The sequence below is a fragment of the Lycorma delicatula genome, chromosome 10 (genome assembly GCF_047948215.1).
Source record: "Lycorma delicatula isolate Av1 chromosome 10, ASM4794821v1, whole genome shotgun sequence".
NCBI classification, from domain to species: Eukaryota; Metazoa; Arthropoda; class Insecta; order Hemiptera; family Fulgoridae; genus Lycorma; species Lycorma delicatula.
In genome coordinates this window covers 7238446-7255655 of record NC_134464.1, presented here as the reverse complement: position 1 = coordinate 7255655, position 17210 = coordinate 7238446, and the positions used below count along the sequence as shown (strand labels likewise).

At 30.4% G+C, this 17210-nt stretch overlaps 1 protein-coding gene across 2 annotated transcripts in view; it reads left to right on the top strand.

Annotated features, from left to right (window-relative positions):
* LOC142331231 (uncharacterized) overlaps nt 1-17210 on the top strand; it is a 447558-nt gene that overhangs the window by 14718 nt on the left and 415630 nt on the right. The window contains exons 1-3 of one of the 2 annotated variants that reach the window (XM_075376981.1): nt 6604-7404; nt 8143-8250; nt 10431-10574. In XM_075376981.1, coding sequence (XP_075233096.1) covers nt 8173-8250; nt 10431-10574 — 222 coding nt within the window. In that variant the 5' untranslated portion in view covers nt 6604-7404; nt 8143-8172. Of the gene's footprint in view, nt 1-6603; nt 7405-8142; nt 8251-10430; nt 10575-17210 lie in introns of those variants that run through there. The other variant, XM_075376980.1, reaches the window with a different exon arrangement.

The window sequence follows — 17210 nt, the reverse complement described above, 5'->3', positions numbered from 1 at the left end:
GTCTACTGGTATTTTAATAAAAATTAAAAAGCAAAAATTGTAATTATGGAATAACAGATTTCATTTGCTCGCGGTGTGTGTGTGCGTGCGAAATCTTGCATTACTGATAAAGACATTACACAAGATTGAACATTAGATTTGATTAAATAATAGAACATCAACCCCATCTGTATCACCGTATCTAGTTTTGAAGGTATATTTATTTATTGTAATACTTCATTTGTGCTAGATTTAAAAAAAAAATAAATAAATGAAAAATAAATATTTCAAGAGTTAATGATAAAATAATACCATAACATAATTTATAAAATTGTATAGTTTATACGTTGACAGAGGACTTTTGCTAAGAGGAATTTTAGAGGTAAATCTTTTTTTATTTAATTTTTTTGGGATGAGGCATAAGTAAAAACTTCTGTCAGTCTAACTAATGCGACGAGGGTGAGAGAGGGACGGGGTTTTTAACACACGCAGGTGGCTTCCTTCATTGGCTACCGTCAGACAGTACTGGTCAAGCGTTGTACAATTCAAATACAACCGTAAACATGTGTACATGTGTGTGTGCGTACGTATGAGTATTGCTGTGCGAGTAACACGTTAATATAGACGTTTTCTTATAAAGACATTTCTTATATAGACGTTCGATATAATTAAATTAAATCAAGATTTGTCGATTATTTTATATTTATTACATTTTATTTAAAATAATAATTAATCTCCCTTAATATTTATAATTTTTTTTTTTTTAAATATTACGATAAAGTTTATCTGTTTTGAAAAGTAATTAAAAAAAAAAAAAAATTCTTATTTAACTTATTAAAAATAAATCCATTAAAATAAAAAAAAATAGATTGTAATAAAATCTTTACGGGAAGGAAACGAAGCTATATAAATATATTACTAGGATGAAAAATTATGATGCAAGTGTTATCGCACATAAAAAAATATAACAAGACGGTCAGGAACCGCTTTGCTGGCCGTTCCGGTGTTACTAGAGAGCCTCCTAAAATTTTTAAATTTACCATCTGTTAAAAACAATAATTACAATTACTGTTTTTAAGATGCTTTTTTTCTAAACGGCAATTGCAATTATTATTTTTAAACATTGCATATCTTAGGTTAAGCTGAGAGCGGATGATACTCGGTCCGGTCACAGTCTTTCAATAGATTTCAATGCCTCGGCACAAAATGAAGAAAAGCCAAAAACTGTGACGCTACATTAAAGACTTCACAATTTATCATTAAAGCTAAATCGTCTAGATGAAAACCCTTTTTTTTATTTATTTTATCGCTACGTTGCTTAGATAGGGAGATATGCAGCGTTAAAGACAAAAGTGGCCTTTTACCTTTAAAATGGAACATTTCCGTTTAGCAAAATCGAAAAAAAGAAATTAAATGTAAAATTTTAAGATTTAAACTATTTTATTGCAGTTCACTTCTTTCTTTTTCCTGTTTAGCCTCCGGTAACTACTTTTCAGATAATACGTCAGAGGATGAATGAGGATGATATGTATGAGTGTACATCAAGTGTATGTAGTCTTTTACAGTCTCAGTTCGACCGTTCCTGAGATGTGTTAATTGAAACCCGACCACCAAAGAACACCGGTATCTACGATCTGGTATCCAAATCCGTGTAAAAATAACTTACTTTAGTAGGATTTGAACGCTAGAACTCTCGATTTCCAAATCAGCTGATTTGGGAAGACGCGTTCACCGCTAGACCAACCCGGTGGGTTATTGCAGTCGCTGATAAACTTTATTTCCCCTATGGGCTCGATCAAACGCGGAGAAATACTATAAAATTTTTTAAAATGTTTTTTCTCGCCGATCTTTTTTTTAATTTGATTATTTTTTTAAATCTGAAGTATACGGTCAAGAAGATTATTCAAGCTTTAATTTTTTATTTATTCGCCTTTTTAGACCTGTCGGTTGCAAAATTAAAGTAGTTTGATCAGAATCATTTTTTATCGTGACACATAGGTGTCCTTCTAATTTTTACTCCTTGTACGAAGTAAAGGAAGTATAACGATCAGAACAAATTTCGGTTTTCATATTTCAACGGAAATATTCATTTTGACTAGTTTCGGCGTGACGTCTGTACGTACGTATGTATCTCGAATAACTCAAAAACGATTAGCTGTAGGATGTTGAAGTTTTGGATTTAGGACTGTTGTAATGTCTAGTTGTCTACCTCCTCTTTTGATTGCAATCGACTGGACCAAAAGCGTTCAAAAAACGCAAGATCAATAAAATTTGGATTTTGGACTTTTTCTTAACTGCAGTAAAAAGTCCTCATCGATAGCTTTTCGATGATATATGATAAGTGGTACTTATTTTCATCGGTTCCAGAGTTATAGAAAAATTAAATTTTAATTAATGAAATAATTAAATTCGGTACGAATCCGACTTCGTCTCCTTTTTTTATCATTTTTTTTAAATTGATTTGTTAATAATTATTAACATCTGATTGTAAATAAAATTACGATAAATAATAATTCAGTAATAACAATAAAATAAAAAAAAAGAAAACCTTTCAAAAGTTATTAATGAAATAAAATTTTACGTACTTTTCATTTAAATAACTGTGTATATGTAATTCAATAGGCGAACAAGGAAGTCATGTAGTGTCCGCATCAGATTTTTTATGATTAATTCACCATATAAGATAGAAACTTCTGCGTGGGAATATAAAACGGAAATTTTGTAGACTATTTGGCCGGGATTCAAACTCGGGACCTCCGAATAAATGGCTGAGACGCACTATTACTCCGACATGTGACCGAAGGAGTGGTATAATTTAAATTTTATATAGATCCGCACTTCTGTATTCCCTCTAATATCCCTCAATTTAATATATGAAACCGATTTTACTTTTAATATTTTATATTTTATACTTTATTTATTTATTTATTTATTATTTTATATTTTTACTTTTAATATCTTTTTTTTGTCTTTAGTCATTTGACTGGTTCGATGCAGCTCTCCAAGATTCTCTGTTTATTGCCAGTCGTTTCAATTTCTTTTACATATTCCAAACGTCGCCTGCCTGCACAATTTTTCCCATCTACCTTTCCCTCCAATTTTAAAACGACTATTCCAGCAAGCCTTAATGTGGCCTATAAGTCTATCTCTTCTTTTAACTATATTTTCCAAGTATGTCGGTTTGTTTTTCTTTAATCTTCCTTCTACTATTAATCTGAGGCCTAAAATCGCTTCCCTTATTCCTATAATTTTTCTGAAACCAAATTGGTCTTCTCCTAACACTTCTTCCATTCTCTTCTGAATTCTTCTGTACAGAATTCTAGTTAAGATTTTTGATGCGCGGCTAGTTAAGCTAATTGTTCTGTGTTCTTCACATTTATCTGCTCCTCCTTTCTTCAGTATCGTGACTACAACACTCTTTTTGATGTCTGACGTAACTTACCCTTTTTCCTAAATATTACCCACCGGTTTAATATTAACCTATTAAAATGTGCTATTTGAGGAATGTTCAAATTGTACAATTTTAATATAGGTGTGGAACAGAAAAGTCTATTGAAAAAAAAATTGTTTAAAATTTTAATAACAAATCATTTTTATTTGTCTTTTTTTATCCGGTATTGATTTACATGTTATTTAAAACCCTCCAACTAGTAAAAAGATAGACATCGACGACAAAATGTTGTCAATTATATTTTTACATCGTCAAATGAAAACGCGTAATGAAAATTAATAGATTTCATTTTATATTTAATTATTTTACGCCATTAACATTACATAATTACAATAGCAATGTTATATCTTTGCAGACGGTGATTAATTAAAAATAAAACCCCATATTAAAAAGCGAATTGAATTATCTTTTTCATCGTGGTACTTTCTTTTCGTTTTACTGGCCTACTGATTCTGAACTAAACTAGTACTTACGGTAATTAATTATGAATGTAATATTAATATTGTAATTTAAATGAACGAATTAAACGCTTTACTTTCTGAATATTTTCGTATTTTTTTATCATATATTGCACTTTAAAATACCGGTATGTGCTCGATTTTTTTTTTAGCTTTTCGGTCCGGAAAATCGTGGCGCGGGGTACTCGAATAAATACGGTATATATTTTTATATTATAATAAAATTAAAAGATAAATACTGTGAATAATAACAAATAAACAGGAAGAGGAAGGTCCGATAAGGTATGACATCAAATAATGGGAGGGGCATTGACTTAACGTTATACAAGGAAACTGGGAGAGGGGTGAGGGAAAACGGTGAAAGGAAAAAGTTGGAAAGGGAAAAGGGGAAGGAGAATAAGTAAAATTTGTCAAGTTCAGTTTTTTAATTTGTTTTATCAAATTTTCAATTGCGTTCATTTAAACTCTCTCTCTCTCTCTCTCTCTCTCTCTCTCTCTCTCTCTCTCTCTCTCTCTCTCTCTCACTCTCTCTCTCTCTCTCTCTCTCTCTCTCTCTCGCGCGCTCTCTCTCTCTCTCTCTCTCTCACTCTCTCTCTCTCTCTCTCCATCTTTTATATATATATATATATATATATATATATATAAAAGCATTGCCGCTTCTGCTAGTATCAAATAAGTATGAACAGTGGTCACGTACAAGTAATTTGTTATATAGTTTTTTTTATATGCTATTGACCTTGAAAACATTACATATAATAGCGTCTGTATTTTTGTTTTGACTACACTGCCAGTTTTAGCTGAAATTTCTTTTTTGTTTAGCAAGCGGCAGTGTAATTATATAGAGGTTTACTTTACAGTACGTATTATCTTATATACATAACTCTTGTACGAACAAATACAAAAAAAATTCAATAAGAAATCCTTTTTTCAGGCTTACTAGGAATTATAGAATGAGAAATGAAATATTTTCCTGTCTTCACAAAAGACGAATATATATTTTATATATCGATATACCGATTCAAAATGTTTATTACGATCGCCAAATGGATTGTCTAATTATTAAACATCATTACATTCGTAAATATTACTCTTAATAAGTAATATTAGTTTATAAGATATTTTGCGTACAGTCATTAGAAGAAATAGAAATGATATGTAAAACAAATTAATAAACGAGTTTTGCGCAAAATCCTTTAAATAAAAGAATCACATTAAATCACTCTACAACCCTTCAAATCGTTTATTTAGACTAAATAATTTTCCGTTCACATAAGTTATAAAAAAAACTTTTCTCAGGATTACCAGAGGAATTTCCTCTACAAAATAGATGAATCTATCTATCTATGGATAGGAGGTAATATCTATGGACAGCAGTAGCCCCACTACTTCCTATCTTATCAAATCTATTTAGATTATAAGTAACTCAACTCGTTCGTATAAGACAGAACAGTGGAAATATTGCTGAAGTATGAGTACGATTTCCATTTGTCAACTCAAAAAATATAATCAAAATAACAAATTCATTTCTTTATGATAAATTAAACTATCCTTTTTAAATGAATACGATTCATCGTAGAATTGAAGAATTCTGCGATAAAAATTAATTTCAATTTGCTCCTTCGAACGAAGGAGACACTTTCTCCTTCGTTCTCGCTCCTGTCCACCGTTTTGTTATTCTTATATCAAAAATTTATCTCAGGTTCGGATAGGCGAATCGCATTAATATTTGTTAAGCATCTTTGTAATGGAGGTTTTACAATATTTCGAAGCGCCCCTATGAAGAGGCCGCAGCATACCGTTTGGGAATCACTGGTCGATAAGGTTTCGGTTATTATCAGTAATACGAAATTGGGAAATTATCTTCGATTAGTTTTCCTTATCGAGAAACAATTATTTCCATTTAGAAAGATTTTCTAGCAGTTTTAGCATTAGTTGCCCTTACATTCGATGCGTATAAAAGAAACTTCTTCTACTAAAATAACAGTTTGTTCAAAATATTATCGTGCTTTATTTTTTCAACCGTGTTTAAATTTCCGTCTGTATTTTGTCCGAACTTGATTCAAAACAGTTCGGTCAATTCTGTATCATTTTAAAAATAGTTTTAAAAAAAATATTTTTTAATAAATCGGACAAAAATTTCAAATCTTGGCCACACGTAATTATTTCTATCTGTAGCGATATCATTTCTGCATCTATTTTTATCTTATTTTTATTTAGTCTGAAACAAATAAATTAGACGATCGAATCAATTTTATTAGAATTCCTTTTTTTCATTATAAGAAGACCGTATCGCTGAATCGTAAAATTAGACCGCATGATATAAGATAGGTTACAGTTTATTTTAAATTTTATAGATTAATTTAAATGTGTTAAATTAGCTTTTTTTTTGTTTTAAATGGAAGAGTAGCCTCGGATAAAATATCAGAACGTTTTACTCTTAGAAAAAAAACATTAATATAACATTGAGGTATATTATTTAAACAGGAGGTATTTTCTTTACCGGTTTCCACATTGTGGAGGTAATGAAAAAAATGCTTAGTTAATTTTCAAGGGCAAAAAGTGTGTTATATAAGATATACGTGCAATGAAAGCAGAGGAGAAAAAGGATACATCGGTTAGACATGGAGAGGGAAGAGGGAAGAATTGCTGCGTGTTGAAGGTTTAACTTTTAACCGTTTTACAGTTTCAATTCTGCTACGATATAGAATAGGACTTTTTATTACTCAGTTTTAAAAGTATAACATACACACACACACACACACACACACACACACACTCTTTAGGAAAAATTAACTATAATAATTTGTATATTTTGTGAATGCATTTTTAAATATTAAGAATTCAAGATTAAGTTGTACGGAAGATAGTGATTAAAGTTTTTAACCTAGAAAAACAAAACCAAGTTTGTTTTTATTAAGATTTATTGAACGGCAATTTAATGAGTGAAATTCAAAAATTTATTAAACCTCATGATTAATAAATCAAAAAATTTACAGATTCTTACTTTTACTGTGCTAGTAAATAATTGTTATAATTATGCCCAAGCTAAATTCAACGATATTTTTAATTAGCTGACAACTAATACATTATTACTTATCGATCTTGTTTTTGTTTGATATTAAACATTTTTAGCTGACTTAAAATAATCTTAATTCGAGGAATAATTTGTTGTAAACACATCATAATTAAAAATGTATATAAATTTTTCAATCTGTTAATAAGATTTAGAAACAATTTTATTCTGTTTATTTATTAACTATCATAAATATTTTTTGAACAAACAGTGGCAAAACGTTTGTGTTTCAAGCTATATAATTTTTTTTTATTATTATTAAATTTCTTATATGTAAAATTGTTAATAATTTTTTTAAAAGTATTTATGATGCCATCTACCGACTCAATTTCACTTTCGTCGTTAACGTTTTGGTGTATGTACGTGGGTTTATAATGATGAACTTTTTTTATAGAATATTCTAGAAAAATAACTGTTGAACACAATTTAGGACGTTATTTAAAGTAAGTAATAACTTTATTACTCTTTATTTAGTAAAAAAATAATGCATTTTACATTAGCTTGATTAACCAATATGGCGGCGTTATTTTTATAAAATTAGATTTTATATAGGAACTGCAATGCATTTTAGATCCATGAGAATATAGCGGATGCATTACTTTCATATAACCCCCTTTAAATAATTTAAGTGAAGCTGTTAAAATTAAGTTATACAGTTTTTAATGTATTAAATATATTCATATCTGTCCTATTTTATTGTTGTGCAAAAAATATTGCTCCTATTTTATGTTTTGTATTCCAAAAATACGAAGATAAGATCACCATCGGTGTAGTTTTCTCAAAGTGTAATGTAATGAGATAAACAGATTAAAGGTATCACTTGTATGATTGAATGTCACACATATTTCAGTGGATTCCAGTATTTCGATGTTAAACAAAGCAAAGGTAAATCCTTCCTAAATTTCTATACTGTGTCTTGTACAGAAAACTCATTACTTCTTTGAGACTGGTTGTGTCAGTTACCTCATATCAGGTAATAGTTATGGTGCACATTTAGCTATTTCATGGTAACTTAAACTGAAAGAAACCTGATGTATAATTAAAATTCTCATTTTCACCAACATGTAAAATTTTACTTAGATTTTGTAACCGGTCTATAATTGTCATAAGTTAATAATCGAATACAAAAATATTTATTGTATCGCTTCTAATGTATTCATTAGTTTTATTTAAAATTACAGGTTTTGGACGCTAAGAGCACTAATGTTGATATGAAATTGAGAGACAACAGAGATGGTACATATACATGCAGTTACACACCAAAATCTGGAGGAAGACATGCTGTACAGGTAATACAGTTATGATTTTTTTTTTGTTTAGATATCGACTAAGACATTCCAAAAAAAAATAGTATCATAGTATACAGTTACCCGATCAAAAAGAACTGCAATTTACATTACTACATTTTTTAAGATTATTGAAGTGGAACTTTGCTATATTCTTGCCTAGGACAGTCAGTGATGATAAGTTTTTAAAAATAATTGTTATAGAATTTGATTCGGTGTGTCGTTACAGCAGATTGAACAGGAACTGGTTTATTAAGCACGGCTTCAGTCATTTTCGTTTAAATTAGTTCACGTACTTTTATTTTGTAAATGTTGCTCCTTCAGATGTTATAGGTGTTGCAAAATGATTATAACAGGATTCAATTCCACGATTTGGTTTCAGGTTTGCATTAAAGAATTAATAGTATATTTTAATAAATAATTTCTGAGCACTTACCCTACTGCTATACTAGTATTTTTTTATGTTTTATTGGTGAATATGAAATTGTTTTCATATTATAAATTAAAGTGAATTAGTGCAATTCAATGAAATTAAAATATTTTAATTGATCGTGACAGAAATCATATTTGGTGTGTATAGTTTTTAACCGATAAATGTTAACTTTTATTTTTTTTAAAATGTATTGCCATTATTTGAGTATGTGGTGCCCACCAAAGTTCTTGCAATAATAATAATAATAATTTATTTATTTGTTTGTTTGTATTTTTTGTGTAATAGGACAGCAAACTATAGTCTTTGTGTGTTACACAATAGTACATAAAAAAATCAAAAAAATCAATATACATTAAATATAAATTAAAAATTTCAATATAAATTAAAAATACAAAATTTAATCATTAGTTCATAATAATTATTAGTCATTGGTTCATAATCATAGCTCATATAATTATTAGTTCATAAAAATAAGAGTAATACTGGTGTTTTAATTACGTTACACAATTACATTATTAGTGTCTTTATTAGTGTCTTATTAGTGTCTTTGCATAAATACAAGATTACAGATAAACATGTACACATAATTAAAAATACACATAATTCAGGAAACAAAATTAAATAATATAGTTTAATAACAATAATAACATTAGTTATAAATTCAAAAATTTACATCTTAACTCCTTCATCCAATTACATTTAATTAGAATTTCAGTTACTTATACAGCACTGTCAATATATACATATATATACATACACATATACATAGATACATATATACACACACACACACACACACACACACACACACACACACACACACACACACACACACACACACACACATATATATATATATATATACATACACACACACACACACACACACACACACACACACACACACACACACACACACACACAAAATTGAAGAGGATATTACAGCTTTATTGACCAGGGAAAGTAGATAGCTGCATCCCTTACTTATTAAGAATAGTAATAGTATAGTAGCTATTTTATGGCTCATACCAGGATCCAGGATGTCTTGTAAATTAGAATTGAAGTACTAACCAAGGCAGGTAATAGAAATAAGCAATTGATGGTGTTAAAATAGCTTGTACAGTTTAGCCTTGATCTTTCAAATATCACATGAAAAGGGAAGCAATCAATAACTCAGTTGTAACTCTTAACCCAGAAATAACTTACAGAAAATTACATTAAAAGATTTTAGATAAGGTAATAAATTACACCCCTTTACAACTAATGGTTGTATAAATCCTGGACTGTCTCAAGGAGTAGCATCCTGAAAATTGAAGGATGTGAAATAAGAATAAAATTTCAATAGCTGAAGCCTCATTTAATAATCTAGTTCCCATAGTTAAACAGACTTAAACAATGTTGAGTACAGTTTCACTGCGTGTTACTGGAATCTATAATTGGCAAAAAACTGCTGAAATAATTAAACTGAGGATATATAAATGTAATAAAATTTAATTATTATAATCAGTTAGTTAAACTATGAGAAAGTCATAATTATTCCAATTTAATCTAAATTTTTTTTCAAGAAGTGAAAAACACCTGAAGGTAGTATGATCTCTGATAATTTTTATTATCAGAATTTGCAGTTACAGAAAAAATACTATTTTACTGTAGGAGGTACATTTAGGTTCTAGTCTAAAATAATATAATCAAATGAAATAAAATAGTTAATTTTTTATGTATAATACATTATTAAGTTCTTCTGTTACAGGTGTCTGGTGGATTCTGGTGCAATTGGAAAAGTAGAAGTGACATGTACTATAACCAATCCATCTCGGTCTCTCACAGAAAAACCATATTACTTCACTTGCTGATGGAACATACCGAATCGGTTGTTATACACCATTTGAAGAAGGTATTGGTTCTACTATATTAAGTGAATTTTTTAACAGTTATAAAAATTAGTTAATGTTCAAGGTTTTCTAAAAGGGTGAAGTTAACCGAATAATATAACCAGTCTATTGTTAGATTTGTCTACATTTAAATAATAGAATGAAATAGATAAAAAAGAGTAAATTAATGAAATTAGGTATTTAAAAAAAACTTGAGAACCGTTTCCATTAATTGGCAGTATTTTCTGTAAATGTAAGTGTTAGATTACCTTTTCGTTGGATTTCTTAGAATATATTAGTACAAGTTCAGGAATGCATTTGTTAGCATGAATTATTGTTTACTGTTTTTACTTTACTTTTGATTTCATTATCTCTTCTTTTTTTTTAAATCAAAATTTCAAATTTATTTCAATCGCCTTTCTCTTTTTGGTTTTAATTTTTATTGTTTTATTGTTTACATAATGCATTTAATTAGAGTAATATTCACAATATTATTTATTTAATTAACTGCATATTCTGATGTACATAATAAACATTTCTGATTGAAGCATAGGTGTGTAAAAAGGTATGCGTACATTATTTATATAATTTTAAAAATGCTGCCTGTTAATAGAAAAGATTCAAAGTTGTCATTACAACTTTTCAAAACCACCATTAAATGAGTAAAAAATTGTTTCTGAAATTTCTACTGTCATCATAAGGGTTCAAGAGAAACCATAAAATATGTAACTTTGTATACATGACAATTTTTATTTGCAAAGATTTATTTGTGTGATTGTTGAATAAGTTCCTTTCTGAAGTGTTTTTATTGCTAATTTTTATAAAATCATATTTATTCTGTCATTCATTGTAGAGGAACATAATTGTGTTTTTAAAGAGAAAAAAAAACATCCATTAATTTTGTGTTTTAGTAACACTTTTCTTTACATGGAGAGAAAAGTCAAATTTTCTGTTGTTTTAAGTTTGTTATTTTTGAATATTTTACTTATGTTAGATAAGGCGTGCAAGGTGATTTTTATTTGCTGTGGCCATACAATTTACACATGCACAGGGACATGAGGAAGTGATCTGTGTATTTGTTACAATAATTTGATAAATTCATTTTGTTATGTGTGCTAAATCAATTTATTATATTTGTCAACTTCTTGATGTCCTTGGAAGGTCAGAAGAGTTTCTGAAAGTGTTATGATGAAGTGTCCATTCAGTGTAAATTTGTCTTGGTTTGCCATTAAAATTGTTTTGTTTGGAACTACCATATTTAAAGTTATCAACTGTTTAAAATTTATCTCCTTCAAGAAAAACAATGAAAAATTTGTTGTTCTTTCCACGGATTATCTAATAAAAATAAATCTGTGGTGACTGAGCTCTTTTATAATCTAAATTCGTATGAAAAATTATGTTAGAATCTCTTTTTTTTTAGTTACTCTCACTTACCCTCCTTTGTTACTCTTTTTACTCAACTCATGTCAAAAATTTTAGATTTCCTAACTCTTCATATTTAAGTAATAACATTGGGGAATAAAAAGTAATTTTTTTTTGTCCCTAGGAAGAAAAATATGCATTTCTAATAGTATTTTTTCTATTGAATTTAAATCTGATATCGGTTTTTTCCAATTACACAAGGTTTCTGAGAGACAGGCATCTATAATTTCAAACATTTTAATACTTTTTGCATTCTTAATTACACAATATTCAAATATTTGACTCATCTAGAAAGTAAGAAATGATGATTTTCTGCTATATTTTGATTGTGCAGCATTCCTCTTGATGGTCCAACAATAATCGGCCAGCATATTAGGACTCCATTTTCCTTGATACATCTTTTCCATAGCTGAAATCTGATGAAAGTGTACCTCATTCTCATTGCTCACTGTGCCAAGATTTTCTGGGAAGAAATCTAGGTGTAAGTGCAGGAAGTGTGCCTTTACGTACATAGTATAACCCAAATTTTTAAAAGATCATTGACAGTATCACGGTAATTTTTCTCCTTTCGATTTCCCAAAAAACTCTTGAGTAACATTTTTGAATGTTTGCCAATCTGTTTTCTCTGGTGGATTCAATATTTCCTCAAACTTTTCATCATGCATTAGTGGTCATATTTGTGGACCCACAAATATTCCTCCTTTAATTTTTACATCACTAATTTTAGGAAACTTCTGTTTTAAGTACATGAAACCACGAGTATTGTCCATGTCCTTGACAAAATTCTTCATTAATCTTAGTTTGATGTGTAACGTAGGTAGATGCACATTTTTAAGATTACACAATGGGTCATGTTTCACATCTTTCTGTTCAGGAATGAGTGATTCGCGTTTAGGCCACTTTTTTCTAAGGAAACGGTTTTGTCTGTCCCTACTATCCCATTTACACAAAAAAACAGCAGTACTTTGTGTAACCGAGCTGCAAACCAAGAATAAGTGCAATTACCTTCAAATCACCACAAATATTCCATTCATACTCTGAATATTGAAGCTTTTCCAATATAAATTTAAAGTTTTCATATGTTTCTTTCATACTAGCAGAGTTAGCCGCAGATACTATGGGAATTTGTTGCCATTATGCAGAAACAACTTTTAAACTAACTCTAGAGTATTCGGTGAACAAGTGCCATTCTGTTTGTTTATGTTCATTACAAAGTGTCTCCATGAGAAAAGAAATGTCATTATAAAACACTAAGCCATTTTCTTCAGAAAAATAATCTTTAAATTCAGAATAACGATTACGATAAGTACATTTCTTTGTATTCTTTTGAAGAAGATTCCGTCCTTTTAGCTGGGAAGCAAGCATTTCAGACTGTTTTTTTGGATAATTTTAAATCTCGTATGAGATCGTTAAGATTCTCTTGAGTCAGCAAATGAGGCTCGGATGAACTGCTTTGTTCAAAAATTGTATCACCAGAATCTGTTTTTTTTCTTCCTTACTTCCATCAGACTTTGAGCTCACTTCATCTAATGTCACATGCTCTGGAGGCTTTAGTACGGGCAATTCTTTCCAGTGTGGAACTGGTCTTATTGCAGATTGCAAGTTAGGGTACACCACTGTATGTTTTGATTTTGACGTAATCCCTTTAATATTTATTAAGCAGAAATAACAGTCCGAAGAGTGATCTTTGGGTTCTCCAAGAAACAGGGGTAAAAATTTGGTTGTAATTAATTTATTGATGAAGTACAAAGAATAGCTATATCCAGGTCCTTTGCAAAATTTTGCCACTTGAACTCAACAAAATATGAATGGAATAGATAGTAAGTCGGGATCTTTCCTTTTAACACAAAATGTTTAATTTTAGTAATTTAATGTTGATGCTAATATGTTTTTTATTTTAATGTAAATTACAGTCTTACATATACCTCTGCTTGCTTTGCTTGTTCCGAGTCTTATCTTTTTGTAATCTGTTTGGAAGTATAATATCGTGCCCGAATCGCTTTGTTTTCAGTCATTTGACTGGTTTGATGCAGCTCTCCAATATTCCCTATCTAGTGCTAGTCTTTTCATATCAGTATACCCCCTACATCTTGCATCCCTAACAATTTGTTTTACATATTCCAAACGTGGCCTGCCTACACAATTTTTCCCTTCTACCTGTCCTTCCAATATTAAAGCGACTATTCCAGGATGCCTTAGTATCTGGCCTATAAGTCTGTCTCTTCTTTTAGCTATATTTTTCCAAATGCTTGTTTCTTCATCTAATAGGTCTTCATTTGTCACTTTATCCAACCATCTGATTTTTAACATTATCCTATAGCAGCGCATTTCAAAAGCTTCTAATCCTTTCTTCTCAGATATTCCGATTGTCCAAGTTTCACTTCCATATAAAGCGACACTCCAAACATAGACTTTCAAAAATCTTTTCCTCACATTTAAATTAATTCTTGATGTAAACAAATTATATTTCTTACTGAAGGCTCGTTTAGCTTGTGCTATTCGGCATTTTATATCGCTCCTGCTTCATCCATCTTTAGTAATTCTACTTCCCAAATAACAAAATTCTTCTACCTCCATAATCCTTTCTCCTCCTATTTTCACATTCAGGGGTCCATCTTTGTTATTTATACTACATTTAATTACTTTCGTTTTGTTCTTGTTTATTTTCATGTGATAGTTCTTGCGTAGGACTTCATCTATGCCGTTCATTGTTTCTTCGAAATCCTTTTTACTCTCGGCTAGAATTACTATATCATCAGCAAATCGTAGCATCTTTATCTTTTCACCTTGTACTGTTACTCCAAATCTAAATTGTTTTTACATCATTAACTGCTAGTTCCATGTAAAGATTAAAATGTAACGGGGATTAGAAACATCCTTGTCGGACTCCCTTTCTTATTACAGCTTCTTATGTTCTTCAATTATTACTGTTGTTGTTTGGTTCCTGTAAATGTTAGCAATTGTTCTTCTATCTCTGTATTTGAACCCTAATTTTTTTAAAATGCCGAACATTTTATTCCAGTCTACGTTATCGAATGCCTTTTCTAGATCTATAAACGCAAAGTATGTCGGTTTGTTTTACTTTAATCTTCCTTCCACTATTAATCTGAGGCCTGAAATTGCTTCTCTTGTCCCTATACTTTTCCTGAAACCAAATTGGTCTTCTCCTAACACTTCCTCCACTCTCCTCTCAATTCTTCTGTATAGAATTCTAGTTAAGATTTTTGATGCGTGACTAGTTAAACTAATTGTTCTGTTTAATCTTCTGATTTATCTGCTCCTGCCTTCTTTGGTATCATAATTTTGATACCAAAGTCTTTTTGAAGTCTTACGGAACTTTCCTTTTTTATAAATATTACACACCAGTTTGTACAATCTATCAATCGCTTCTTCACCTGCACTGCGCAGTAATTCTACAGGTATTCTGTATCAGTAATTGTCTACTTATATCCTACATGAAGAAGCCCTAATCTAATGGATTACTAGTAAAATTGATACGCACTGTGTAGAAAAGATGTAGATTCATTCTTTCGAGTGGAATCGTTTGCAGTCTTCTTTAGATCATCCTTTTCTAACTTCTACTCTTTTCCTTTATTCTTCATTCCTTTCTTCCTGCTAGTGATCTCTAGGTTTTGGCTGAATGCCTGCTAGGTCCGGCTTAAGATTATGGTAATCTTTAGAAATATTATATCCTTGAATTGAGTGATTTTCTCCCAAGTGTCTGCATAAAAAGCTAACCTACAGCTGAAGAATGGTAATGAGTACTATCAGACCTCGTATTTCATAATAAAAATATGAGTACAATATTTACGTTACGAATGTATTAATTCCTAGCATAACCAAAACATAGTAAGTTGAAAAAAGGATGTATTATCATCGTCACATATAGTACTGTTTTTTTCTTTTGTTGCAGGTAACACAACGTTCATTTAATTATTAAAAAAAAGAAGAACTACAATGGAAGTGTCCTTCCATATATTGTGGTAAAACCTTTATTTTTTCATCAAAGCAAGTTTTATATGTAATGGTGGAAGGTAGACGTTCTTTAGATTTACAAAATTCACAAATAATATTTTTCTGCTCAGCCCTTGGGCCGGTTTTTTAGTTTTAATGTAATAGTTTTTCTGTTTCTATTGTCCTGCTTGTGTAATAAACCAAAGTACTTTGTATAACTGATAGATGCAGCCTTAAGAAAAAATTGTTATCACCCTTAGGTCTCTACATATACGCCCATGAATAACTTTCATCTGTATCAACACAAGTAAAAATTTCATACTGTCATATGTCTTCTTCATTTGTGCTAAAGAGGAAAGGAGAATTGATGTTTTCTTATTTCCAATGTGAAGGAGGATGGTTTTCAAACATTTTCAGAGGGATCTATATGCAGTCTGAATTCTGAAGGATTGTGACGCTGCTATAGTAAATCCAGTGAGGAATTTAAATCATTGGAGAACACTTTTATCGTGTAAGGAGAACAGGTGCCGAAATTCTTGCTGCTTAGTAAAGGAAAACATATTTGAGTGCCACTGTAAGGTTAAAGCTTTCTAATTTTGAAGTCAGGAACTCTGAGATTACATTTAAAACAAATTAACATAACGAAACAGATCATTAAGGTTCTGGTTCAGTAATTTGTGAGATTCAGTGCTCTCATCTTGGGAATTTGGATCCTGTTCTTTTTCGTTAATTTCTGAGTCACTATGTCTTCATCACCAACATTTTCTTCTAAACTGCACGTTTCTGGTAGAATTGGAAAAGTTAACGCCTCTTCATTTGGAATAGGCTCTCATAGCTGAAGGAATAGTATAATATGAAACAGATTTCTTAAATTTACTTGTAATGCCTTTGCATTATGCAAGAGTAAACAGTGTGCGAGTGGTCCTAAACGATCTTTTCATACCCACAACAAAAGGCGTATATTGTGGCTTCCCACTTATTCAGCTATTTAGTAAAGTTACACAAAAACTATAGCAAATAAGAGGTCCGAGAAGCCCCACGCCCCACCAAAATGCGTTAATGACTCCCGGCCCCTCCAGCGGCAAAATAAATTTAACCGTACTCCCGAAGGAGAGTTCCGGTACGGATTTCTTGTCACAAGTGACAATTAAGGATGTCCTACTGGAAATTCTAGCAATATTCCCCGCCTGTGCCAAGCAAATTCTCTGAAGGACGTGGTATTCAGGCCATCATAGAGTGTGACATGCTATCTAGGTACGGTTAGGCAAACTCTCAGACTGCTA